General features: G+C 40.0%; 1 protein-coding gene and 1 non-coding gene across 2 annotated transcripts in view; one reads left to right on the forward strand and one right to left on the reverse strand.

Moving 5' to 3' along the window:
* Positions 1-27,043, reverse strand: part of clasp1a (cytoplasmic linker associated protein 1a) — a 218,541-nt gene that overhangs the window by 160,751 nt on the left and 30,747 nt on the right. The window contains exons 3-7 of the mRNA XM_052029250.1: positions 6,727-6,805; positions 5,115-5,218; positions 4,491-4,582; positions 4,307-4,382; positions 547-644 (exon numbers count right to left, since the gene is read on the reverse strand). Of these exons, the coding sequence (XP_051885210.1) occupies positions 547-644; positions 4,307-4,382; positions 4,491-4,582; positions 5,115-5,218; positions 6,727-6,805 (449 nt within the window). The remainder of the gene's footprint in view (positions 1-546; positions 645-4,306; positions 4,383-4,490; positions 4,583-5,114; positions 5,219-6,726; positions 6,806-27,043) is intronic.
* On the forward strand, positions 7,762-7,888 carry LOC127579024 (U4atac minor spliceosomal RNA). The gene has a single exon (XR_007957628.1). It is a non-coding gene; the product is annotated as a U4atac minor spliceosomal RNA (small nuclear RNA).

The raw sequence follows: 27,043 nt of genomic DNA on the forward strand, positions 1-27,043 counted from the left end.
GTTTTGGACAAGCAGTCCCCATTCAATGAATGGAAGAAAATCAGATGCCAGAAAAGAGGCAAGTAGATACATTTATTTTTTAAGTTGGTTTCAATGCTTCAAAAAAAAATGATTCTATGTGCATATGATTTTGTTTTGCCTTAAAATGTTTCAAGAAAAAAATTGACTTTACTTTTTAAACAATTTTTTTTTGTAGAACTTTCACAAACATTTAGTTGTCCCAATCACAATGACAGCTTTGACAGAAATAACCGCCTACCGGCTAGCAAAGTGGTTCAATGAGGAGATAGAAGCAGACCCTATGCTTTACCCAGCCACACTGAGTTGCCGGGAGCTCAGTTCCCAACAAAAGATTATACCACGCTAAGAAAACAACACGACACAGGCAGCAACAACTTCAGGACAATGGAAGATTAACTCCATTATAATCTAACTTTGATAATTATTAAAGATCAAAAGAACAATTACACAATAATATAATGAATGCAATGTAATTAGCTACAAAAAAAAGCACAAAGTCACTTTGGCCCCAAAACACTTGCTTACCTTGACTGCGGTAGCCCCTTTTTATGAAGATCTGCTCGGACCCGTTCTCCTACATGTTTGTAAATTTCTACTAAACTATTTATTGCTGCATCACGGACCTGATATTAAAAACAATTAAAATATTAGAAAAGAAGCTCAAAGTGCAGAAGGAGAGAAGGAACATTTATTTGCTATAACTGATTATAAATTAATTAATCCCATAGCAATTCTGTGGTCATGTAGTTTGACATTCAAAGAGTTAGATTCATAGAGTCATATAGTGTGAGAGCAGGCCTTTCAACCCATCAAGCCCATGCCAACCTCAATTCTGCAGCATATAACAAACTAATCTATCCAATTTAAGTAAAAGCAGAAAATAATGGAAATACTCAGCAGGTCAAGCAGCATCTGTAGAGAAGGAAGCAGAGCCAGTGTTTCAGAAGCTGTCCGACAAGGTAGATTGTTTCTCTCTTTGCAAGTTCTGCCTGGACTTGAGTGTTTATAGCAATTATTGTATATAAACAGATTTTCAATATCTGTAGATATTTTGCCAGTAGATAGAACAAAAAACATAGAACACTACAGCACCTTTGGCCCACAATGTTGTGTCAACATGTTATCCTGCTCGAAGATCTATCTAACCCTTCCCTCCCACATAGACACGTGAATGATAGAAAAATAGGGGGCTACCTAAGAGTCTCTTAGATGTCTCTAATGTACCTGCCCCCACAACCTCTGCAGGCAGTGCATTCCACACACTCACCACTCTGTGGGAAAAACTTACCCCTGACATCCCCCTTATAACTTCCTCCAATCACCTTAAAATGATGCCCCCTCATGTTAGTGTCACACTGGGAAAATTCTCTGACTGTCCACTTGATCTATGCCTCTTATCATCTTGTACATCTCTATTGTCACCTCTCATCCTCCTTCTCTCCAAAGAGAAAAGCCCTGGCTCACTCAACCTATCCTCATAAGACATGCTCTCCAATCCAGGCAGCATCCTGGTAAATCTCCTCTGCACCCTCTCTAAAGCTTCCACATCCTTCCTATAATGAGGCGACCAGAACTGAACACAATACTCCAAGTGTGGTCCAACCAGAGTTCTATAGAGCTGCAATATCACCTCACAACTCAATACCCTGACTAATGAAGGCCAACACACCATACACCTTCTTAACAACCCTATCGACCTGAGTGGCAACCTTGAGGGATTTATGGACATGGACCCCAAGATCACTCTGTTCCTCCACACTGCTAAGAGTCCTACCATTAACCTCGTATTCTGCCTTCAAATTCTATCTTCCAAAGTGTATCACTTCACACTTACCCAAGTTGAAATCTATCTGCCACTTCTCAACCCAGCTCTGCATTCTATCAATATCCTGTTGTAATCTACAGCAACCTTCTACACTATCCACTACACCACCAACCTTTGTATCCTAATCAAACTTACTAACCCACCCTTCCACATCCTCATCCAAGTCATTAATAAAAATCACAAAGAGCAGGGGTCCCAGAACAGATCCCTGCAGAACACCACTGGTCACCGACCTCCAGGCAGAACACGCTCCATCTACCACCACCCTCTGCCCTCTATGGGCGAGCCAATTCTGAATCCACACAGCCAAGTTTCCCTGGATCCCATGCCTCCTGACTTTCTGAATAAGCCTTCCATGAGGAACATGATCAAATGCCTTACTAAAATCCATGCACACCACATCCACTGCTCTACCTTCATCAATGTGCTTTGTCACATCCTCAAAGAATTCAATCAGGCCCGTGAGGCACGACCTGCCCCTCAAAGCCATGCTGACTGTCCCCAATCAGCCTATGCTTCTCTGAATGTCCATAAATCCTGTCTCTAAGAATCTTCTCCAGTAATTTGCCCATCACTGAAGTAAGACTCACTGGTCTGTAATTCCCAGGGTTATCCCTACTCCTTTTCTTAAACAAAGGAACAACATTTAAACAAAGGAACAACATAAAACAGAAAAAACATGTAAATGCTTAGCTTCCAATTCCCCGTCCGTCAACAACTGAAATAGCTCTCCAACAAGTTAACTAGAAATTTAATTTGTTTTGCTTTAACTTGTTAAATGGTTTATAGATTTATCCAAAAAGTAGGCACTAATTGATTGCTGAGATTCCTACATTGTAACAGTAACTTTATTTCAAAAGTAATTCATTGACCATAAAACCCTTTGAATTATTCACGGGTTATGAAAGTCATTAAATACAAGCTTTTCTTTTTCAAAAAAGTCTTTGGACACAATAATCAAAACAAGGTACAATTGAGCATTGTAAAGGTGCAATTATTTTATCATCCAACAGATGGCACAGTGTTACACCTGCAATGTCTCCATTAGCCAACAGATGGCTCTACCAACTGAGCAGTTTCAAAGCCATGGGGAAAACAAAGCAAAAGTAACTGAAGAATCTTAATATAACATTCTACACTGAGCACCAAGTACGCCAACTTGTAATTACATCACGTACACAGTAGTTTCACCTGGAAAGTGTGTTCGAGGCACTGGAAAGCAGGGAGGGAAAAGATGAAGAGCAATAGTACATTTCCTGCAGTTAAATGGGAAAACCACAAAAATGCTGATTGGGTTATTTCACAAAAACCCGTTCAATCAAGTATTGCCAATCTGAGCTTCTTTTTGCAGTCCTTCCACTCTAATTCATCATCTCAGAAACTCTCGTACTGCTCTGACTGTTCCAACCTCCTAAAATGTTCCAATGAAGCACACTCTCAGCTTCGAGTAGAGAGAGAGAGCTCGCACCCATACCTCTGCCATTTCCTGCACCTCCGCTCTCACCCTCACCCCTCCCAGACCCAACAGGGATAGGGTGCCCCTTGTCCTCGCATTTCATCCCACCAGTCTACTTATCCAACCTCTAGTGTTACTGCTCCACTTCAAGAGCAGCAGCTTGGCTTCCAACCAGGCACATTACAGCCATACATATTTGACAATCAACTCAAATTTCAGAAAATTTGTCATTCTGATCATCTATTTCACATTTCCAGCAGACGGTTTTCCCTCTCCTCCATTCTCTTCTGGCATTTCCTCATTTTGTCTCCCCAAAAATGCTCTTCACTAATCGTGAGTTTTTATAACCCCATTTTAGCAGGGACCACACCACCTGCATCACTTCATCCCTCCAGGTCTTCATCTTATCACAGACTTGCCCTGTTTTATTCCTCTCACCCCTCAACCCACAATGTCCACCAAATCTCTCAGAACAGAAAACTAATTCTAACTTTTTCCCGACGCCGCTGAAAATTCATCAGCCTGAAATGTTAACTCGCTGCTTCTCCTCAGAAGTGCTGCCTGACTTGATAAATATTTCCAGCATTTTCTGCTTTATTTCACATCAAGTATCTGCAGTGATGCATTATTGAAAAAAAAGTTGCATTTGTGTAATGCTCATCATATCATTTCCTAGACATACTAAAAAAAATGTTTGTAACCAGAGAGTGTTCAACAATTGTACTAAAAGATCAAAAACTGAGAAATAGTGTAGAATAGAAAATTGGATCTCCCTCTATACATGATATATTAACATCTCAAATTAAGTAATTTTAAAAAATTACTCAGCACCGACAAATGCAATTACCACCACAATCCTCATGCAGTATTGCTTTGCCCAATCTAGTTGCAAAATTTCTTAAATATTTGTTACTCTTACAAATTGGGGAATAGCAAATATTGGAAATAATCAAGAAAAAAAAATCAGAGGTGAATGATTTTCATTTAAAAAGCTGACTGCTTACCTGACTGTTAGGATCTCCTAATAAATTACAAATATGGGGTACGATTTTGCTCAGAGTTAAACTGTGAGCTCCATAACTGGAAAAAGAAAAAGTATTTTTAAATAAACAACTCAGATAAAATGTATTCAAATATAAAACAACAAAACAAGTTAGATATTTTATGGCCAATTTTATTTTTACTTACGTATTTAATGTACTAATAAGGCAAAGGCAAATTCCTTCCCTGGTTCGAAAATTTTTGTGTTTAAATCCTCCCAACATTCGTTCCCAAACATACTGCAGGAAGTGGATAACAATTTTCCATCAGAAGAACAAAACTCAAGTATTGTCATGAACATATACACATTTAACATTTAAATTTGCCAGCTGGAGATGTTCTAAAATTAAATTTAAATTAAATTTAATTCTATTTAAAGATGAAAATCTACTCAAAATTGAAACCTTTTTTTAAAAAACACAGCTATAATCATCTAAAACCAAGTTAACATTAAAAAAGTGATAGACAGGCAAACTCTACTGTTTAGAACATCTGCAGTTAACAAAAAAAATCAAAAACTGTCTGCATCTGTTTTATTGGTTTACTTGCTACGAACCACCATACCCATCACATAATTAAATGTCTTACCTATTTCTAGTTGAAATACAAACAGAAAACATACACAATATTGGCAGGTCCCATCAGCTATTGGCTGTTATTAATTTTTTTTTAACATGACCAAAAGTAACAAAGCAACAATGCATTACAACAGCAAAAGTATGGCATTTGATGTACATGTGACTAATAAAGTTCTTATTTTTAGTTATATACCTGTGGGGTAGCAGACAGCTCCATGATCTTCAATAAGAGGCTCTGATCTTGTTCTCGCACTTGATCTTTAGCATCCCCTAGTCTGTCTATTAGACTAGGTAACACTGCAGAAATATGTTTTAAGAAAATGAATTAGCATGGTTAAGGTAGATTTGTCTCATTTCATCTTGAAGATACATGCAATATAACAGGAGAATTCTCCACATTATAAAAAAGTATTTGTTTGCCACCACCACCAGCATAAAAACCTAGAAAATGCTGGATATACTCAGCTGTATAGGCAATATTTCCAATCAGACCAGCTCTGAAACATTGACTCTTGCCACAAATGCTGTTTGATCTGCAGAGTACTGTCAGAATTGTTTTGATTTGAGACTTTCAGCATCTGCAGTATTTTGCTCAACCATCCATCCACCATTGCCTAAGGTATATGCACAATATTACATATACGGCAAAAGAAAAATTGTATGGAAGATGCTATTTATGTGAAAGACGGCTGCAGGATGTTTCAAAGCATCTTACTGTATTACAAGCAAAAGTAGGCAACCAATTTGCACATCGAAAAGTCCCAAAATTACTGAGAAGTATTCAGGTAGTCCCTCAGGATCAAGGATGACTTGCCTCCACTCTGACTGTCCTCTCTTTCCACCACTTAAGCAGGGCCTCAGAGCATTCCCAATGCATGGCCTCTATGTTCTCAATATCATTCAGAATATTCCTCCTCCATTTGGAGCAGTTATAGGCTAGAGATTCCAGGAATTAGTGAAGTGGTTACACATTTTCAAGGAGGCTTTGAGTACATCCTTGAATCTTTTCCTCTGCCCATGTGGTAATCTCATCCCACAGAGCTCAGAACAAAGTGCCCGTTTCGGGGGTCTGGTATCAGAAATGCAAGTGCGAGCCTGTCCCACGTAGTCAACTGACGTGTAGAGCCTCAAAACTAGGGATGCCTGTCTGTGTATATGATGTGTATATCCTTCTGAAGAACTTGAGAGGATTTTACAGAGACTGCAAGGGTGGTATTTTACTAGTGCCTTGAGATGCTTGCTGGAGGTAGTCTAGTTCTCAAAAATACAAAAAGGGGGTAGGGAACACTGTTGCTCAGTATAGCATAGGTTTTATGCCAAGTTTGAGATCTTGATCTTCAAATAGTCTTCTCATCTGACCAAAGACTGCACTGACACATTGAAGGCAGTGGTGAATTGCAATATCGATATTTGCCCGTGAGAAATTGGCTCCTGAGAAATGGTCTACGTTTTCCAGGATCTGGGTAGCGAAACATGGGTAAATTGTCAGAAGACTTTTGTCCTGCAGTGAAAGTGTTGACGACGCCTCAGAGCTTGGCCTCTGAACATGCAGAAACACAACCACGTCTGCATTCTGCAGTTCAACTACGGAGGTTTGGGTAACCTTGGTTTACCCCATCTGATGTTGAATGAGCAATAAACATTGACCAGCGCACCAGGAAGGATAATACTGGGGATCTTTCAAGTCAATCTCAGAGGAGATTACAAAGATGCTACAAAGTTGAACAATCACAGTAAATAGTGACCATACTCGAGTGCTTCTTACCCAATGTCAAAACTGACTAACAAAAAAAGTAGTGACGTACCTGTGCCAATGTGGGTTTTGAAATGATCCTGAAGACGTGTAATGAGGGTGGATAAAATTTCTATACCAAACAAAGCAACCTGTTGAAAAGAAAAAAAATATGGTTAATGTTCTTTCAAAGCATCTAAATAAGGAATTGTAAGCAACTGAAATTAAAGAGCAATATTTTATGTCTAAAATAAGAAAGTGTTCCAAAATAGGATAACCCCCAAACAAGCTCTGAACTAGGAAGGAAACCCTGGGGTTCAGTGGGGTGGGAAAGCAGGCATTTGGAGTCTAACTGACCCAAAACTACAGGGTGAAGAAACAGGGATTTGTTGACAGTGACAGGGGATTATCTGGCTACAGCAAATTACATCATGGCAAATAAATCAAAGTGAAGATGATGGTAAGTGACAGAATGAGTTGTAAGGCTGCATGGAATACAAGGGATGTAGGACTGTTGGATTGCTCTGTTGAGAGCTATCATGGGCCTAATGGATCAAATGGCCTCTTTCTGAGTCATAATAACTAACCTGTACAATAGGTAGAGGATAGGGAAAGGGGGAGGGTGGAGAGAAAACGAGAGATTATTTAAAAAGAGGGCAAGGTGTTTAGGTGTCACAGCAAATAACGATAGCTTGAACTTTCTCAAAATGATCTCCATGGTTTGACAGAACATTAGGACGAATCGTGATTATCCATTGTCACACATATCACAAATACCAGACAATCATTACAACTGAACATAGGAACAAAGACATACGTTTTAAAAATATACGTTCAGTGTAATTATATAATTGATAACAGAAATATATTGCAGTTCTTAAACATCAACAGCTGGTGGCAGTGCAGTGCATTATGGGTAATTACAATGACAGGTTTATCACCAAGAAAACACCTTTACTGAGGATTAATCAACAGTAAACTGTTTATTGCGCAATTAAAGAACTATTCTAGCAGAATGGAAACAATTCTAGGAAAGATTAGAAAAACCCATTGTTAGTTAAAAGTGTTATTGTTTAGCCTACCCCTTCTACAAAGACAAATTTAGGCAACTATCCTTATCTTGGGGTTGTGGGGCTGTTCAATGAGCGAATGGCGAGAACAGCACTGCTAACACCATTACAACACTTTCGCATCACCTGGGCATAAGTCCAGTTCCTGGTGCAATTTTTGGAACCTTAAATTAATTTGTTGAGTGAATGTTTAAAGCAGTGTGTGAGGCAGTGCCAAGTTACTTGGACATATATTTCAGTAGTGATATCTAGGGCTGTGTATAGGTAAATTTGAGTATTTTGTGTAGTTCTGATTTGCAGATTGCCAAAAAGATAGTTGCACTGGAGACAATGGATTAATTTTTCTATGCATTTATAAAGTCAGTTTGAAAAAGCAGTAAGACAAGAGATTACTTCCACTCTTAACTCTGATGCAAGGTTTCAACCCCAAACATCTACAATTCCTCCCCTCCACAGATTCTGCTCGACCTGCCGAGTTCCTCCAGAAGATTTATTTACAGCGTGGTAACAGGCCCTTCCGGCCCAATGAGTCTGTGCCGCCCATTTTAAACCCATATTAACCTACCTGTACGTCTTTGGAATGTGGGAGGAAACCGGAGCACCCGGAAGAAACCCACGCAGACACAGGAGAACGTACAAACGCCTTACAGACAGCAACGGGAATCGAACCCCGATTGCTGGCGCTGTAATAGCGTCGCGCTAACCACTACGCTACCGTGCTGCCCACTCATTTAGTTGCTCTTAATTCAGATTTTAAAAAAATCATCTTCCCTGGACAGTCACTTCCTATTCCAAAATTGATAAGGTGAATTATGTGATTTATGGTTATCATTTAAGGTTAGCACACAGTGTCAATCTTACTATCATTGTTTCCGCCATAAGACTGCTATTCAAATCTTCCCATTGGACTTGCATTCATTATTTTCGACAGGAGATCCAAAAGACAACCTAGTTGCAGGCTTTACTATCTGCTTTATTCTCTTATATCAGTGAGGAGCAAAGAACTTTCAATGCCCAACTACATCCACTGAAGAAAGAAGGTATTGTGGGGATGATTAAATATCCCCAGCATTACTACATCATGAATTTCTTCAACTCACCTCTCATCATCCACTCTCCACGTAATTAAGCTAAAGAATAAAACACCCCCGACCCAATAAAAAAATATGGCAAGCTCATCAGAACAAGGCATTGGACCAAAATTGCCTAACTCCATTTTATCTACCATCACTATAGCTAGGCTCGGAAAGAAAATTCATGGCTAGCCAGAAACGAAGGTTTTGGAAAATCGTTAATCCACTGTTTGCCCTACAGCAGCAGCAGCAAGCAAATTGATTTTAATGCGATAATTCATGGAAACATACAAAACTGTAAGAGGTTACTTCATCAGGCAGTAGCTACAATTCTATTAATAAAATTTGTCAGTTTGCTGAAGAGAATGGAAAATGCTTTAATGAATTAAAAGTCAATTAATTAGATTCACCATTGCTAAAACAGTGCATCCATCCAACAGCTATAGATCTGTAACCAATCTATAACTGATGCCAAACATATCTGAGGAATAGAGACAAGGTTATTCTGACCTCGGAAACCATTCAAGTCATGGCTGATCTGTACCACTCATCTCCTTAAATAAAATTATCAAGAAAAATTGACCACACATGAAAAAAAAATTACATCAGAATCCTGAAATGCCATAACTGCCCAAGCATTTGCTGCCTTCTGGAGTTCACCAGATCTCTTGGTTCAATAAAGGTTCTGTTCTACAATTCAATGTCATATTTATATCTTTTGGTACGAGAGGATAATGGCAAGTTTCCCTTCTTGAACACTTGGGAATTCCTTCACAAGGATTGCAAAGCGGTATTGGAATGAGATTTTGACCTGCTATTGAAGGAATGGTCGTGCATTTCCAAATCAAGATGGCATACAACTTGAAGGTAGTGGTACCCAAAAACACCACCACCACCACCACCCCTTTTTTCATCTGGAGACATGGTTCATGCACTGCAGCAAAGTTGGAGCGAATGAATGTCAGTCATCAAGGAGGTTGCTTTGTCTTTCTGGATTGCATGAAGTTTCTTTACGTGTTGTTGGAGTTGCACTCATTCAGACAAGTGAAGAGAATTCTACCACACTACTATGTGCCTTGTATGTGATGAAAAGACTCAAATTAAGTAACTTCCTACATTATTGCTAGTCTGTGTGCTGCTCTGCCAGCTATAGATCGTAGGTGGCTGATCCAGTTATGTACAAAAGTTACTGTAGATGTTGCATCTGAGATAACAAAATTCTGCAGGTACTCTACAGGTCAGGCAAAATAATAAACAATATCACACACCCTCGATTTTGCTCTCTCCTCCCTACATTAAAGTTCATTTTTATCTTTAACCATTTGCAGCTCAGATAAAAGGCAATTGAAATGAAAAATTGACTCAGTTTCTCTCCACAGAAACTGCCTGATCCACTGAATATTTTTAGCATTTTCCATTTCTGTTTTGGCCCATTAAGTTTTTGATAAATTAGTGATCACCCAAGACTCTTAGCTCTGTGTATGCAGCAATGCCATTGCATTTCAAAAGATGACCAGCACTCATTGAAGCTGGTTATTAGCTGGTACTTGTGTGGCATTGATGTAACTTGCCATATCAGCCCAAGCCTGAATATTGTCCAGGCTCACAAGAGGAACTAAACACAGTGCAATAAAAAGCAATAACCTCTTTATCCAATCTTCTGTTGCAGAGAAAGATCATTAAAGCAGCAAAGAAACTCTTTGATTAAACCAAAGAAACTCCAGCAGTCAAGTACACTGTGGCTACTACCTCTTCCGGTGATGCTCCAAGCATTCTTGCATGTTTATCTTAAACTATTGTCATTGACAGCAGAATACAGCAATACATTTGCATACATGGAACAGTCATGATAGATAATAGATTGCTTGGAGATGTCAACATGTTTCTTGATCTTTAAGATCAATAAGATCAATGTTGTAGTCTTTTAAATTGCTTTAATTAGAGAATATGTGGCAGACAATTTACTTGTACCTAGTAATAAAGTTAGCTATTTGAAGGGAAAAAAATATTCAGATGCTGATCAATAGTACATTGGATAAAATTACAGCATTATACGTTAGTGCATAAACACTTCCTTTTAAAGATCTGCAGGCACTTCCAGATGGCTGGCATTTACAATTCCATGTACAAGAAAAAAGTTCAATTCTTATTTTAATCAGAGTCATTTGTTATAAATCATAATTTGGTAATGTTTCATTGGCAAATTCCTCTGTTTTTTTTTCCAATTCAACCAACACTTGAGCCCTCCGTGGCATTTGATGAGCAATACGCATCAAATGCCAGAACATACTGCTAGAGTGAGAGGATCAAGAGCAGTACTATCACCACTAAAATTCTTGCTATCCTCGCTAATTCCATGTTTTAATTCTATTTTGGCAATAGTTCAGAGGTTTGAAGGAGATTCATGTGATCACTTAAGTCGTCATTGTCAGGCAAAAAGAAACAGAATGGAATCCTAACTGGTTTCATCACGGTCCGGTATGGCAATTCAAATGCACAGGAACACAAGAAGCTAAATTGATAAATCTGTTAAATTGGTTTATTACTGTCACATCTACCAAGGTACAGTGAAAAACCAACCATGCAAATCATTTCATTATGACAGTGCATGGAGGAAGTACAAAGGAAAATAATAACAGAGCACAGAATAAATTGTCATGGCTACAGAGAAAGTGCAGTGTAGGCAGACAATAAGGTGCAAGGCTATAACAAAATAGATTGTGAGGTCAAGAGTCCACTTATCATATCAGGGAACCACTTTGTATCTTCTGCCTGATGAGAGGGCTTGTGGGTGGGGGGGTGGGGGTTGGGGGCAGGAACAAGAGAATGTCCAGAGTAGGTGGGATCTTTGACTATGTTGGTTGTTTTACCGAGGCAGTGAGAAATGCAAACAGAGACCATGGAGGGGAGCTGGTTTCCATGATGTGATGAGCTGCAGTTTCTTGTGGTCTTAGGCAGAACAGTTGCAATACCAAGCCAGTGAACTCTGTGCAATGCATTACAGGCACATCCCTCCCCACCATCAGTCGAATCTACAGGAGGTGCTGCCTCAAGAAGGCAACATCCAAAGATCCCCACCATCTGGGCCATGCCATTTTCTCAGAGCTACCATCGGGCAGAAGGTACAGAAGCCTGAAGCCCCACACGACCAGGTTCAAGAACAGTTACTTCCCTTCAACCATTCTCTAAGAATAAGCTGGGAAATTATAGGCCGGTGAGCCTGCCATCAGTTATGGGTAAATTATTGGAAGGTATTTCAAGGAACAGGATAAGTAAGTATTGGATAGATAGGGCCTAATTAGGGGATAATCAACATGGCTTTGTGCATGGTAGGTTATGTCTAAACAATCTTATATAGCTTTTCAAGGAGGTTACCAAGAAGGTTGATGAAGGAAAGGCAGTGGATGTTGTCTACATGGACCTTAGCAAGGCCTTTGACAAAGTCTCACATGGGAGGCTGGTCCAGAAGGTTAAGTCACTTGGCATTCAGGAAGTTGTAGTCAGTTCAATTCAACATTGGCTTAGCGGGTGAAGACAGAGTGGTAGTAGTTGGTCATCTCCCTGACGGGAGCCCTGTGACTAGTGGTGTGCCATAGAGATCAGTGCTGGGTCCATTGTTGTTTATCATGGATATTAATGATTTAGATGATAACATGGTGGTAAACTAGATCAGCAAATTTGCAGATGACACCAAGATTGGGGATGTAGTGCACAGCGAGGAAGGCTATCAAAGCTTGCAGCTTGACCTTGACCAGCTGAGTAAATGGGCTGAAAAATGGCGGACGAAATTTAATGCAGACAAGTGTGAGGAGTTGCACTTTGGGAGGACAAACCAGGGTAAGACTTGCACAGTGAATGGTAGGGCTCTGAGGTGTGCAGTAGAACAGAGGGAATACAGGTCCATAGTTCCGAAAGGGACATCACAGGTAGACAGGGTCATAGAGAGAGCTTATGGCACTTTGGCCTTCATAAATCAGGGCATTGAGTACAGGAGCTGGGATGTTATATTGAAGTTGTACAAGGTGTTGGCGAGGTCAAATTTATTGTATTATGTGCAGGTCTAGTCACCTACCTACAGGAAAGATATCAATAAACTTGAAAGGGTGCAGAGAAAATTTACAAGGATGTTGCCAGAACATGAGGATCTAAGTTATAAGGAAAGATTGAATAGGTTGGGACTTTATTCCCTGGAGTGCAGGAGGATGAGGGGAGATAAGATAAGGTAAGATAATATCTTGTATAGAGATACAAAATTATGAAGGGTATAGATAGGGTGAATACATGCAGGCTTCCTTCCCCCCATCCCCAAGGTTGGGTGAGACTAGGTCATAGGTTTAGGGTGGGAGGGAAATATTTAAAGGGATATCTGAGGGGAAACTTCTTCATTCAGAGGGTGGTGCAAGTGTGGAATGAGCTGCCAGTGGAAGTGGTAGATGTGGGTTCAAATTGCAACATTTAAGAGAGGTTTGGATAGGTACATGGATGGGAGGGGTTTGGAGGGATATCATCCAGGTGCAGGTAGGTGGGACTCAGCAGAAGATCAGGTCGGCATGGACTCGATGGGCCAAAGGGCCTCTTCTGTGCTGTATTACTCGATAACTGTATTTGGTTCTTGAATCATCCTGCACAACCCTAATCACTACAGTTTAGCAACACTATGACCACTTTGCATTAAAAAGGATGTTATCTTTTTGTTTGTGTTCTTTCTTGTAAAAATTGTGTATAATTTATGTTTAATTTATGCTTTTCTTGTGAATACTGTGTATATGATGCTATACTGCGTATATGATGCAAATACGTTTTTTACTACACTTGTGTGTACATGTACTTGTACATATGACAATATACTCTAGTCCAAATCCCAAGTTATTTAGCCATACACTGTACCTCAGGTATTTGAGGTTCCACAAAATCTTCCGTTTGCTTTTACATGCAATGTGATCAGTAGTTTAAAATAACACTCCAGGTCACGATACCCAACTTCATGCAACAAAATTCATAACATTCCATAAAATGAGTAAGAATTTGATGTTGGCTTTGAGATAACGTTCTTGGAGGTTTGCTAACTCCAATATTCATCAACTGAAGCTTGAAAGTGGCATCCATTTAAAGAAAAAGTATTTCACAATCATTAGGTTAGAAATATCAATTTAAAAACAAGGCAGTTATGATATTTAGTAACATGGTACCACATGCTCCAAGCTCTTGGTCCAAGGAATGAATGGAAATGTCTTTAAAAGTCAAAGACATCTAAGATTGTCAAAAGAAACTTGAAACAATGCCTCCAGGGAAGCATGGAAGTTACAAAACAGCCTGGCCCTGCAAGTTTATTGCTAATAGACAAATCTCATAACTGCTCATTAGGACAGAGAAGCATCACAAGGCTTTCACTTCACTTCCAATCAATGGATTTCTTGTGGAAATGGAAGATGCACAGCAGAATCTTCCAGAAATATCTAGCACTAGTGACATCATAATGCTGACACTTCAGGAATAGAACCAGGCAAAGCTCATTAAAAAGCCATTTTCTATCATTTCCATGGTCACTATCAGATTCTCCAAGTACATGCTACTGGCATGGTATTTCTTTTCATTTTTACGCCATTCCAAATTCCTCAAAAGGATCACAGATTGAACATGGATGGACTTTTCAATAAAATTTATTGAACTGTACCAGGTAGATTGCATGGTTCTCTAAATTATTCAAGCTATTAAGGAATGATGTAAAATTTTTAAGAAATTTACTTAGTCACTGCTCAAATTCCCACTTATTTTGGTAAATGGTACCCAAGTTGTGTGATATTCTATTATTTTCTCATTATATTATTTAGATCAGTGCTGATTTCACCCTCCTGACTCAAATTGTACAGCTGCCTTCTTTTGTCATTTGATTCCATTTTCACAAAAACTCGAGATGCCAAAGCTTGATCAACTCAGAGCTTCTGAACTAGAGTGCCCAAAGAAAGTTTGTAAAAATCACAAAGGGAGGAGTTTTAAAAATCTTAAAATTTCTAAATTGATGAAACATTAATACAAAATTAAAAATTTTTAAGAATACTGAACATTAGCTGTGTGTGCAACAATTAACAAGGAAGAGCAGATGTAGTTTTGTTTTAAAATGTACCAATTACAAGGCTTTTTTTATGATTACTTCCAAACAGAATTACAGCTTATTTTCTGAGTCAGTGCCAAGATTTAACAATGTTCCAAGCAGACCACAGCAATTTCCCTTATTCTGTCACAGAGCACTGTCCAACCAGTTGAGATGATAGAGCGAATCAACCTCTATTTATTTTCTGTACGTTCCATCTATTTCATCCAACAGCTGGTTGCTAGCACAGGGTTCCACTGAATATACCACCAGTTCATAGATTCTTCCCAAGTAAGATTAACAGTCTCAGATCCAAATCACAGCATATTTCATTAGTTCAAGCTTATTTAATTGAATCTCACTCATCTTAATAGATGTCAAAAATGCTGAGCACATTACACAGAATAGGTTAACCCACCACATTATCAATTATTGATGAAAATCAGAAACTGCAGATGATGGAAATCTAAAATAGAAACAGAAAATGCTAGAAATACTCAGAAGGTCAGACAGAATCTGTGGGAAGAGAAATAGATAACATTTCAAGTCTGGAAGCCTTCATCAGAACTGAGAAAGAAAGAAACAAGTTAGTCTAGGTGGCTGTGAAGGTGGAGGATGATGATAGCTTGAAATAATGGGACAGTTAAGATTAAAGTGGTTTATGTAACGTATTGTTAATGTAGTATAGTTTGTGAAATGCTGTACAGTCTGACTATACAAAAAAGGATAGCAGGCAAAAGTGGCCAGTTCTCATACAAACAGAAAGAGCAAGTTATCTAAAGTTGGAGAATTCAACATCAAGTCCTGCAGGTTACACCATGCCCAGATGGGAGATGAGTTTTGTCCTTTGAGCACGCCTTGGACTTTTTTTTTGTAACAGTGCAAGAGACCACCGACAGAGACATCGGAGTGGGTGTGGGTGGAATGGCAAATTATAGTGCCAAGCAACCCGGAACTCAGGGTCTTTCCTGCAGTCTGAGCACAGGCAGTCCACAAAGCGATCATCCAACTGGTGTAGAGGAAGCCACACTGAGAATATGGAATGCAGTACACTAGAATGGAAGCAGTGCAAATGGATTGCTGCTTCAAGTGTAGCGGTTAACGTAACACCATTACAGTGCCAGTGACCTGGGTTCAATTCCGGCTGCTGTCTGTAAGGAGTTTGTACATTCTCCCTGTGTCTGTGTGGGTTTCCTCCAGGTGCTTCAGTTTCCTCCCACATTCCAAAGATGTACGGGTTAGGAAGTTGTGGACATGCTATGTTGGCGTTGGAAGCGTGGTGACACTTGCGGGCTGCCCCCAGAACACTCCACGCAAAAAGATGAATTTCACTGTGTGTCAACGTACATGTGACTAATAAAGATATCATCATCATCATCATCAAGGTTTGGGCCTCTGGATGGTGGGAAGTAAAGCGGTAAAAGGACAGGTGGTACACCTCCTGCGATTGCATAGTAAAATGCCATAAGAGGGGGACTGAAAGAGCATACGAGAGAGGCATTACTTTGAAATACTGAAAGGGTAGGGAAGGGGAAGGAAATGTGTCTGGTCACAGAATCTTGGAGTTGGCAGAAATTCAGAAGCCACTGAATGCTAAGGCTGGTAGGGTAGAAGTTAAGGACCAGGAGAACTCCGTGTACGCTTGGTTCAGGAGTAGAAGGGGAGAGAGGAAAGTTGCAGGAAATAGATGAGATAGTTCTAGACCCAAAGTGATAACTAGTTCTTGTTCTACTTATGCTTCTAACCTGCTGATCTTTTCCAGCACTGTGCTTTAATCAACTGTTATCATTACAAGCAAAATTGTACTTAAGTAATACAGTCAAGCAAAAGAGAAGTGTGACAATTCTAGTACGCCTACAATGCAAATCCCATCAGGAACCAAGATCAGGGATTTCTGCATCGGAAAGTGCTGCTGAAGCCTCTGCATTTTTGAAAAAGCATTTGTTCAGATTCAAATGCAGCAGTTTTCTTAGAATACCTAATCTAATCAGACAATGATTGCTTAAGTACACACTATACAAAATACATGAACCACAATAACAAAATCCCAACATACTGAGAGTAGTAGTTACAGACTTTCATTTTGTCCAATTCATAATCAATGCATTAAGCTATCTTTTTGTAAAACTCCAATTTACCAAGGAAGTACTACATAATAGAAAATATCCAGTCCAACTGGCTGCCAGCAAGGCTATAAATTATGGTGTTACCAGCCAGATGCTTTTGGAACTCATTTCTGTTGCAAAGTATATGATGGACTTTACCAAAACAAACATACAAAATGGTTAAATGTGAAACAATAAGAGTCAAATACAGAATTAATTTGCTCATAACATACAAAATAGGATTACTGCTGTGAGGGGCCATATTTCTGTAATTATGTAGATTTTATCTGGGGTAATTGCTACTGCTCCTTCACTCTCCTTCAACAAACAGAAGCAAAAGAACACTATTAGAACCTAGGGTTAGCCCACCATTCACAGTAGAAGTGTATAATGGGATTGTAGAGAAATAGTTTTCCCCTGGTTTTACAGCACTGCTCACAACACAATCTCAGAAACAAAATGTATTTTGGCAACAGGCAAATGCCATTGTTCAAACACAAAAATACTAATCAATGAAAATCAGAGCAAATATTTTAGATTTCCAAAAAAAATGCTAACTCTGTCAATTTTTCCCAACAACTTCATGGATAGTACCAGTCTGCAGCTGCATCTTTGCCATTCCAATAAATAATTTTGATAAAAACTTTGACACAGACTACTTAGGTTTCTGAGTGGAGCTGAATTTCACAAAGTAGTAAAGTTGAAAGAAACAAAAAGGAGGCAAGTGATAATGAAGGAGAAAAGCTTAAAAAGACAAGGAAGTGTTTGGTCTTCAATAGAAAATACAACACCATACTTATAAAGCATGGGCTTATTCCAAGCAGGGAAGCAAAATGCCCCAAATCTGTGTGGAGCGTGATTTGAGTAAAAATGCTATGAAACATTCCATAGTCATTCATCACTCTGAGAATGAACATACAAATTTTTAAAAAATCCAGTGGAATCACTTAAGAGGAAGTGTTGCCTCAACAAAAGCTACCACACAATGTGATAACAAGTATATTTTAAAAAAAGTGTCCCATCTCCTGGCCCATCACAATGCCAAATTACCCATTTACAACAAGTGAAAAAAGTTCATACAATCCAAATTATACTGACACACAAAATTACTGATATTGCAAAAGACATGAAATCCCAATTGACAAGAGTGTAAAAACATTAAGCTGGTTTGTGAAGCAGTTAAATACGTTGAATGACACTTGTATGTTTACACGGTAGTACAGCAGTTAGCGCAACTCTATTACAGCGCCAGCAACCCGGGTCCAATTCCCGTCGCTGTCTGTAAGGAGTTTGTATGTTCTCCCCGTGTCTGTGTGGGTATCCTCTAGCTGCTCCGGTTTCCTCCCACATTCCAAAAACATACGGGTTAGGAGTTGTGGGCATGCTATGTTGGCAACAGAAACTGCAGGCTGCCCCCAAAACACTCTACACAAAAGATGCATTTCACTGTGTGTTTCGATGTACATGTGACTAATAAAGAGATCTTACCTTATGCTGCAGTTCTTATTGTTTATGTGCACTGTGCCAATGAAGGGGTATTTCATAAAGAGGTACTTCACTGTGAAGAACTATCACAGTAGCTTAAGTTTTTATTTTGAGTTCTGCGCAATTACGGGCGACTATAACGTTACAGCTGTCTGGGTAACAGAAATTTGCCCTTGCAGAATTCACCAAACACTACCCAAAAATTGGAGAAATGGAATAAAATTCACTCTCACAGAATGTACATGGAAAGTAAGTAAACAATTTTCCCCAACTCACATTTCTTGACGCATGCACAGATAATGCAGCTTTGTATTTCCTAAAAGTCACGATACAGACTGATTTCTGGGTACGCAACCCTACCCCCCTCCTATACGTGACAAGACATGGATTCCAGTGCAACTACTGCACTGAAAGTTGCACGAGTGGGAGCAACCACAATGATAGGCAACTGTTCAGGTTTAGAGGGCATAGTGATAGAAGTTGCACCAGATGCTCAAACATTGCTTCATTCACAGAACTATTGGCAGCCAAGACGTTTTCTTAGGCTTTAAAGATATCCTTATGAGAGTAATTAAAATTGTGAATCTTGTGAAAGCAAATGCTCTTGATTGTTACATCTATTTTGCTGTATGCAATGGGGACTTTCCCCATTGTAAAGTACAAAATTGAACAGTGATGTGAACTTCAAGCCTTCCCATCTGAAATGAAGTCTCCTTTGGTAGACTTACAGGATTTACAATGGCTTCCTAAACAAATCTGGCAGAAATATGTGATACTTTCAATCACCTAATCCCCTCTAGGTAAGGAAGCATGTCCAGTTTAAATGGCAGACAAGATCAGAGCTTTTATTAAGCTTAAAGTATGGAAGGAGTCAGTCCTGATACAGTCCCATCTTTTGCATCAATGGATTCTGATGATAGCAAAGGCATTAATCTTACTCTCCAAACTGAAATAGCATAATTTCTTTCTAAATCAACCCTCCAAAAATTCAAGAGTACTTCTTCTGACTCAGATCCACAGAGGGGAAGGCATTTAATTCATAACCAATTCTCATCTGTCGATCAGAACTTTGCTGTTGCCAATATTAGTGAATAAGATTTTAGAATTGTCAAGTAATAAGGACTTTAAGTCACAATTTTAAACATAACTTAACCTGCTTTCTGGATTAAACAGCAATGAACATTCAGAATTTAGAGAACTTGAAGCAAAAACCTTACTGCCACTCCATTATACTTCTGCAAAAGCAGATTTCAGAAGTGACTACAACTCAAAGTACCAAAACAGGCCGAGCACTGGAAAGACTTTCAGTATTCACGTCTGACATTTGTTCCTGGATTGAAAAGCTCGTGTCAACATGGCAGACACAAATCTCATTAGGGTACAGTGAATGAATAATTTTGAATTAAGTTATTTGTAGTGTGCAAATATAGAGCAACAGCAAGAGAACTTGATCTTGTTATTATGCATATATATGATGTAGTTGTACCTGTTATTTACTTTGGGACTGGAACGTGTGTAACAAGTAAAGCTGTCTTCCCCAACTGTCCTAGAGAGAGCGGGCCCACATTTAAAAAAGATGATCATGCTCACTTGACTTCAAAGGTTTCTTCTAGAATATAAATTTTCAAAGAAACTTTTTCTTTTAATTGTTAACTACTCAATCAGGAGAGCTTCAGATTATTCAATTTAATTAAACCCTAATTTGTACAACTTTCAAGCTTACAAGCTTTTAATTTCAAGCTTATAAGCACAAAATTTAGCAATAAACAGAAGATAAAAATTAGATGAGGTGCATATCAGCTTAGGAAAATAGACAGCCAGTCCCCAACATTGAAAAGATTGAAAACACTGGTATAGATTCATTCACATTCAAACTAAACAGTGGATGATTTCTATCTCATACACTGACTTGTACTCACATTTTTCCACCACTTCAAGCTCTATACAATGATTGCAAGCAACAATGGATGATGAATCAAATAGCAGGATTCATGTGGAACACAGAATATGGTCCTGGGCTTAACAATATGATAAGCAAAATTTCACATACACTTACTTTGATATACAAAACCTATTTTGATTGTGGCCTATTAAAAGTTTGAAAGGACATACAAAAGGAGAATAAGCAAAGATAAACTCTTTTAATAACATTAAGAACTCTGTGAGGGAAGCATAATTGCAGTTTAGTAAGATTTCAGCATTGATAGAGCATTAATAGCCAAATTGTTCAAAAACAATTCTACAAGTTTTTGGAAATAAAGTCTCACACATGCCAATTCATGGCACAAATTGTAAGTGTTAAGCCCAAAGCTGTTCAGAAAGATTTTCTTGCTCTTCATCAATCTTATTACAGAATAAATTGATGCGAACATGGAACTCAACTGTGGTTTCTGGATAAAGACAATAAAATGCTATGTGTCCACAGAATAATGCTCATTATGTCATATTTGAAGAGTAAAATAGCACAACAAAATAGATCAGGAATTTAAATAAAATACAGGAAGGAAGAGACAAGACAATATTTTCAGTAACACAAACCAGTTGCTGGCAACCCAATTTTCCCAGCTGCACTTGTATTTATAGTGATTGGGAAATTGCATACAATCCTCACTACAGGAAAAAGCACTTCCTCGCATCAGCTTACACAGACATTTTGAATGAAGTTTTGTTATTCAGGAGGCTGTGAAAAACGTACCCAAGGACAAGCAAACTGAGACTAACAGAACGCAAACTGAAATCAGATGAGTCTGTAATTATGGAATAAAAAAATAAACTATTAAGAATCTATGCATTGAATTTTGATGCAGCGCAGTCTAAAGGAGAGAAAGCAGAAGTGTTTCTGGAGATTTCAACCACCAAGCAAGGAAAATTCAGAATAGTTAGACACACTAATGAAATAGTGGCAAAAGAAAACCAATCAAGGAAGACTGTGGTGAGAGAACTGATAAAATCTAGAAGCAAAAGGAGGTTGATGGAAGTGATAAGAAAGAGGACAATACACTCTTGCTGATCAGGTACGTGGAAGTAATAAATGAAATTCTTATATTTGGGAGCAGCACAAAGTTTGACAGAGAGTGAACAGCTGAGACGCTAAAAAGGTTAATAGGTGAAGAACTAAGAAATAAAAAGAGTGAGGAGGTGACGTAGTAACAGACAAGCATTATATTCAAGGGAAAGGACTGAGACATTCTCACAGTATTATTAAAGGGCATAAATAAGATCAAGAGAGACAAGAGAAACACGAGATCGTGGGATCCAGAACAAAAAAAAAGTTTTGGAGGAACTCAGTAGGTCAGGCAACATCTGTGGAAGCAAAAGGATAATCAACATTTTGGGTCAAGACCCAGGATCAGGACTAAGTAGAATTCCAAAATTTGCACATAACAATGATGAACAAACACCAGGTTTTAGGATTGAAAAAGCAAAAAAATTTTCTGTTTTTATTTCAGATTTACAGCAACTGCAATCTTTTGGATTTTCCAAAATTAGGATGGTATTTGGCTTGGAGGGATAATCACAGGTGAAAGTGTTCCCATGCACTAGTTTACCCTGCCTTTTGTGATAGAATCACTGGGAAAGGTACTGTCAGATTAGTCTTGGGGAGTAACTCATGTATTATGCAGCTCTATTTTCCCAGTGGTAAAAGGGGTCAAATATTAATGCTGATGGGTATGATATCCAAACAGAGATGGCTGGACACTGCTGAGCTTTTTAAGCATCGTTGGAGCTGTACCCATCCAGGCAAGTGGAGAACATTCTACGAATACATACCTATTGGTATTGGTTTATTATTGCCACTTGTAACGAGGTACAGTGAAAAGCATGTCTTGCATACTGTTCATGCAGATCAATTCATTACACAGTGCATCAAGGTAGTACAGGGTAAAAACAATAACAGGATACAGAGTAAAGTGTCACAGCTACAGAGAAAGTGCATTGCAGGTAGACAATAAGGTGCAAGGTCATAACAAAGTAGATTGTGAGGTCAAGAGTCCATCTCATCGTACAAGGGAACCGTTCAATAGTCTTATAGCAGTGGGATAGAAGCTGTCCTTGAGCCAGGTGGTATGTGCCCCCAGGCTCCTGTATCTTCTGCCTGATGGGAGAGGGGAAAAGAGAGAATGACCTGGGTGGGTGGGGTCTTTGATTAGGCTGGCTGCTTCACCAAGGCAGCAAGAGGTATAGACAGAGTCCATGGAGGGGAGGCTGGTTTCCATGATATGCTGGGCTGTATCCCTTATATGCTTCAGGGAGTCATGCTTCACAGTAGGTCTTTGACCTACTGTTGCAGCCACAAAATTTAAGTGGCTAGTGCAGTGGAGCTCCTGGTCAATGATTACCCACCATAAAATACCATGGAGGTTCTCAGTAATAGCAGTGCCATTGAACGTCAAGGCTAGTTGTTTAGATTCTCTCATGTCATGATGGTAATTGCCTGGTAACTGTGTAATACAGATGTTATTTGTCACTTATCAACCAGTGCATAGCTATTGTTGAGTCTTACTGCATGAAGGGATAGACTTCTTCATTTTACAAGCAACTATGCAAGGAAAACTCAGTGAACAACCTTATTTCTGTCCTTGTGAGCCAAGATCAGTTGCCCTTTGAAACAAATGTGTGGAGAAAACTGATGCAAGGTACTCCTGAAGCAGCACACACAGTTAACATAGAACTATCAGCAGATGATTGGAAGAGGACAAGAAAGAAAATGGAAAACAAATTGTGAAAATACTCCCTGTGTGGAAAATAAAATAATCAGAGTTGCACAATGGCAACAGAATATTGTAAGAATGACATTTGGTCAGACCCACAGTCTTTGACCATATCCAAGACTCCCAAACATTTAACAACAAATTCTGCAGTTGCTGGAATCCGGAGCAATACAGAAAAAGTGCTGGAGGAACTCAGCAGGTCAGGCAGCATCCATGGAGGGAAATAAACAGTCGACGTTTTGGGCCGAGACCCTTCACCAGGACTGAAAAGGAAGAAGGCAGAAGCCAGAATAAGAAGGTGGGGGAGGGGGGGAAGGCGGAACAGCCAGGACATCCCGATGGCCACCCACTTCAATTCCACATCCCATTCCCATACTGACATGTCCATCCACGGCCTCCTCTACTGCCACATTGAGGCCAGGTGCAGGTTAGAGGAACAACACCTCAAATTCTGCCTTGGGAGTCTCCAATCTGATGGCCTCAACATTGATTTCTCTCACTTCCAGTAACCCCACCCCTTCTTTCTCTTTTCTACCTCTCCTCAACTCCTTTGTCTTCCCTTATTCCTACGACTCCCTTCCCCCACCTTGATGACCTGCCCAACTCCTCTCCTCCCCTTCCCTCCTTTATTCCATGGTCCACTGCCCTCTCCTACCAGATTCCTTCTTCAGCCCCTGGCCTCTTCTACCTATCACCTCTCAGCTTATTACATCTTCTCCCCCTCCCACTACCTTACCCCTCTCACCTGGACTCACCTATCACCTGCCAGCCTGTGCTCCTCCCCCTTCTTATTCTGGCTTCTGTCCTCTTCCTTTCCGGTCCTAAAAGATCTTGGCCCAAAATGTCGACAGTTTATTTCCCTCCATGGATGCTGCCTGACCTGCTGAGTTCCTCCAGCACTTTGCTGCAAATGTTTGGGAGCAATACACACAAAGTTAATAATAAAAATGGAAAAAGAAGCCACCAAGTGTATCAGAAATCTTGCAATTACATCACAGCTTGTCAGGATCAATAGCAGCTTTTACAACTTGTAAAGTATTAACACAAAACAAAATGGAAGGCAGAAATCCTGCAATATAATGAAGATTATGACATTTACAAGAGGGTTGGGGGAAGACTGGGATTGAGGTATTGCAGATATGGCACTCACCTCCAGGGAGATGGAATAAGATAAGGTATCTTTATTAAAACCAAGGCGTTCTAAAACCCCAAGGTGTTCTACAAGTATGTGAAGAGTAAGAGGATGAAATGCGAAAGGACAGGGCCTATCAAGTGCAGCAGTGAGAAAGTGTATATGGATCCGGAAGAAATAGCAGAGGTACTTAATGAATACCTTCCATCAGTATTCACCACGGAAAAAGATCTGGGGGATTGTAGTGGGGACTTGCAGCGGCCTGAAAAGCTTGAGCATGTAGATATTAGAAAAGAGGAGGTGCTGAAACTTTTGGAAAGCATCAAGTTAGATAAGTCGCCGGGACCATTTGAGATGTACCCCAGGTTGCTGTGGGAGGCAAGGTAGGAGATTGCAGAGCCTCTGACGATGATCTTTGTGTCGTCCATGGAGACAGGAGAGGTTCCGGAAGATTGGAGGGTTGCGGATGTTGTTCCCTTATTCAAGAAGGGGAGTAGGGATAGCCCAGGAAATTACAGACCAGTGAGTCTTACTTCAGTGGTTAGTAAGTTGATGGAGAAGATCCTGAGAGGCAGGATTTATGAACATTTGGAGAGGTATAATATGATTAGGAATAGTCAGCACGGCTTTGTTAAGGGCAGGTCCTGCCTTATGAGCCTGATTGAATTTTTTTGAGGATGTGACTAATCACATCAATGAAGGGAGAGCAGTAGGTGTAGTGTATACGGATTTCAACAAGGCGTTTGATAAGGTACCCCATGCGAGGCTTATGGAGAAGGTGAGGAGACATGGGATCCAAGGGGACATTGCAGTGTGGATCCAGAACTGGCTGGCCCACAGAAGGCAAAGAGTGGTTGTTGAAGGGTCGTATTCTGAGTGGAGGTCGGTGACCAGTGGTGTACCACAGGGATCTGTACTGGGACCCTTACTATTTGTGATTTTTATAAACGACCTGGATGAGGAAGTCGAGGGGGTCGGTTAGTAAGTTTGCGGATGACACAAAGGCAGGGGGTGTTGTGGATAGAGGGACATAGATAGGATGCACAGTTGGGCTGAGAAGTGGCAGATGTAGTTCAACCCAGATAAGTGTGAAGTGGTTCATTTTGGTAGGTCAAATATGTTGGCAGAATATAGTATTAATAGTAGGACTCTTGGCAGTGTGGAGGATCAGAGGGATCTTGGGGTCCACGTCCATAGGACACTCAAAGCGGCTGCGCAGGTTGACTCTGTGGTTAAGAAGGCATATGGTGTATTGTCCTTCATCAATTGGGGAATTGAATTTAGGAGGCGAGAGGTATTGTTGCAGCTATATAGGTCCCTGGTCAGACCCCACTTGGAGTATTGTGCTCAGTCCCGATCGCCTCACTACAGGAAAGATGTGGAAGCCATAGATAGGGTGCAGAGGAGAGTTACAAGGATGCTGCCTGGAATGCAGAGCATGCCTTATGAAAGCAGGTTGAGGGAACTCAGCCTTTTGTCCTTGGAGAGACGGAGGATGAGGGGGGACCTGATTGAGGTGTATAAGATGATGAGAGGTATTGAGAGAGTAGATAGTCAGAGGCTTTTCGCCAGGGCTGAATTGGTGGCCACAAGAGGACATAGGTTTAAGGTGCTGGGGAGTAGATATAGAGGAGATGTCAGGGGTAAGTTTTTTTTTACTCAGAGAGTGGTGAGTGTGTGGAATGGGCTGCCAGAAACAGTGGTGGAGGCTGATACGATAGGGTCTTTCAAGAGACTGTTAGATAGGTATATGGAGCTGAGTAAAATAGAGGGCTATGGGTAAGCCTAGTAATTGCTAGGGTAGGGACATGTTCGGCACAGCTTTGTGGGCCGAAGGGCCTGAATTGTGCTGTAATTGTCCTATGTTTATTAGTGACATGTATTTCACTGCGTTTTGATGTACATCTTTTGCGTAGTGTGTTCTGGGGACAGCCCGCAAGTGACGCCACGCTTCTGGCGCCAACATAGCATGCCCACAACTTCCTCACCCATACATCTTTGGAATGTGGGAGGAAATAGGAGCACCCAGAGGAAATCAGAGCACCCAGAAGAAACCCATGCAGACACAGGGAGAACACAAACATCTTACAGACCGCGGCCAGAATTGAACCTGGGTCGCTGGCACTGTAATAGCGTTACGCTACCCGCTACACTGAATCAGAGCATGATCTTATAAAACTGGAGTATTTAAATTTCAGATCATTAAAAATAGGTCATCAGAATGAAGCAATTGAGGGAGCCTCTTCACCAAAAGCATTACATGAGAAATAGGAATAATAAAACATCAGCTTTCTCTGTACGTGATACCAGATATTGCTTTGGAAAGACATCTGAAGCAGAAAATGTTAAAAAGGCAAGCTGATGCTTCCCCACACCTCCCCAAACTCCCACTCCCCCATTAACTTAAATATAGTAACCGAAAGAATTTCTGTTTCATATAGATTCAGAATTGTCTCACCCATAGAAGGCAGGGGGTGGTTGTAGATGAAGCATATTCTGACTGGAGGTCGGTGACCAGTGGTGTTCCACAGGGATCTGTTCTGGGACCCCTACTCTTTGTGATTTAAGTGATTGGAGGAGCAATGGGAAGGGTGGGTTAGTAAGTTTGCGGATGACACAAAGGTTGGTGTGTTGTGGATGGTGTAGAAGGTTGCTGTAGGTTACAACAGGACATTGATAGGATGCAAAACTGGGATGAGAAGTGGCAGATGGAGTTAATCTG

Source organism: Pristis pectinata, chromosome 1 (assembly GCF_009764475.1).
Source record: "Pristis pectinata isolate sPriPec2 chromosome 1, sPriPec2.1.pri, whole genome shotgun sequence".
In the NCBI taxonomy this organism is placed as follows: domain Eukaryota; kingdom Metazoa; phylum Chordata; class Chondrichthyes; order Rhinopristiformes; family Pristidae; genus Pristis; species Pristis pectinata.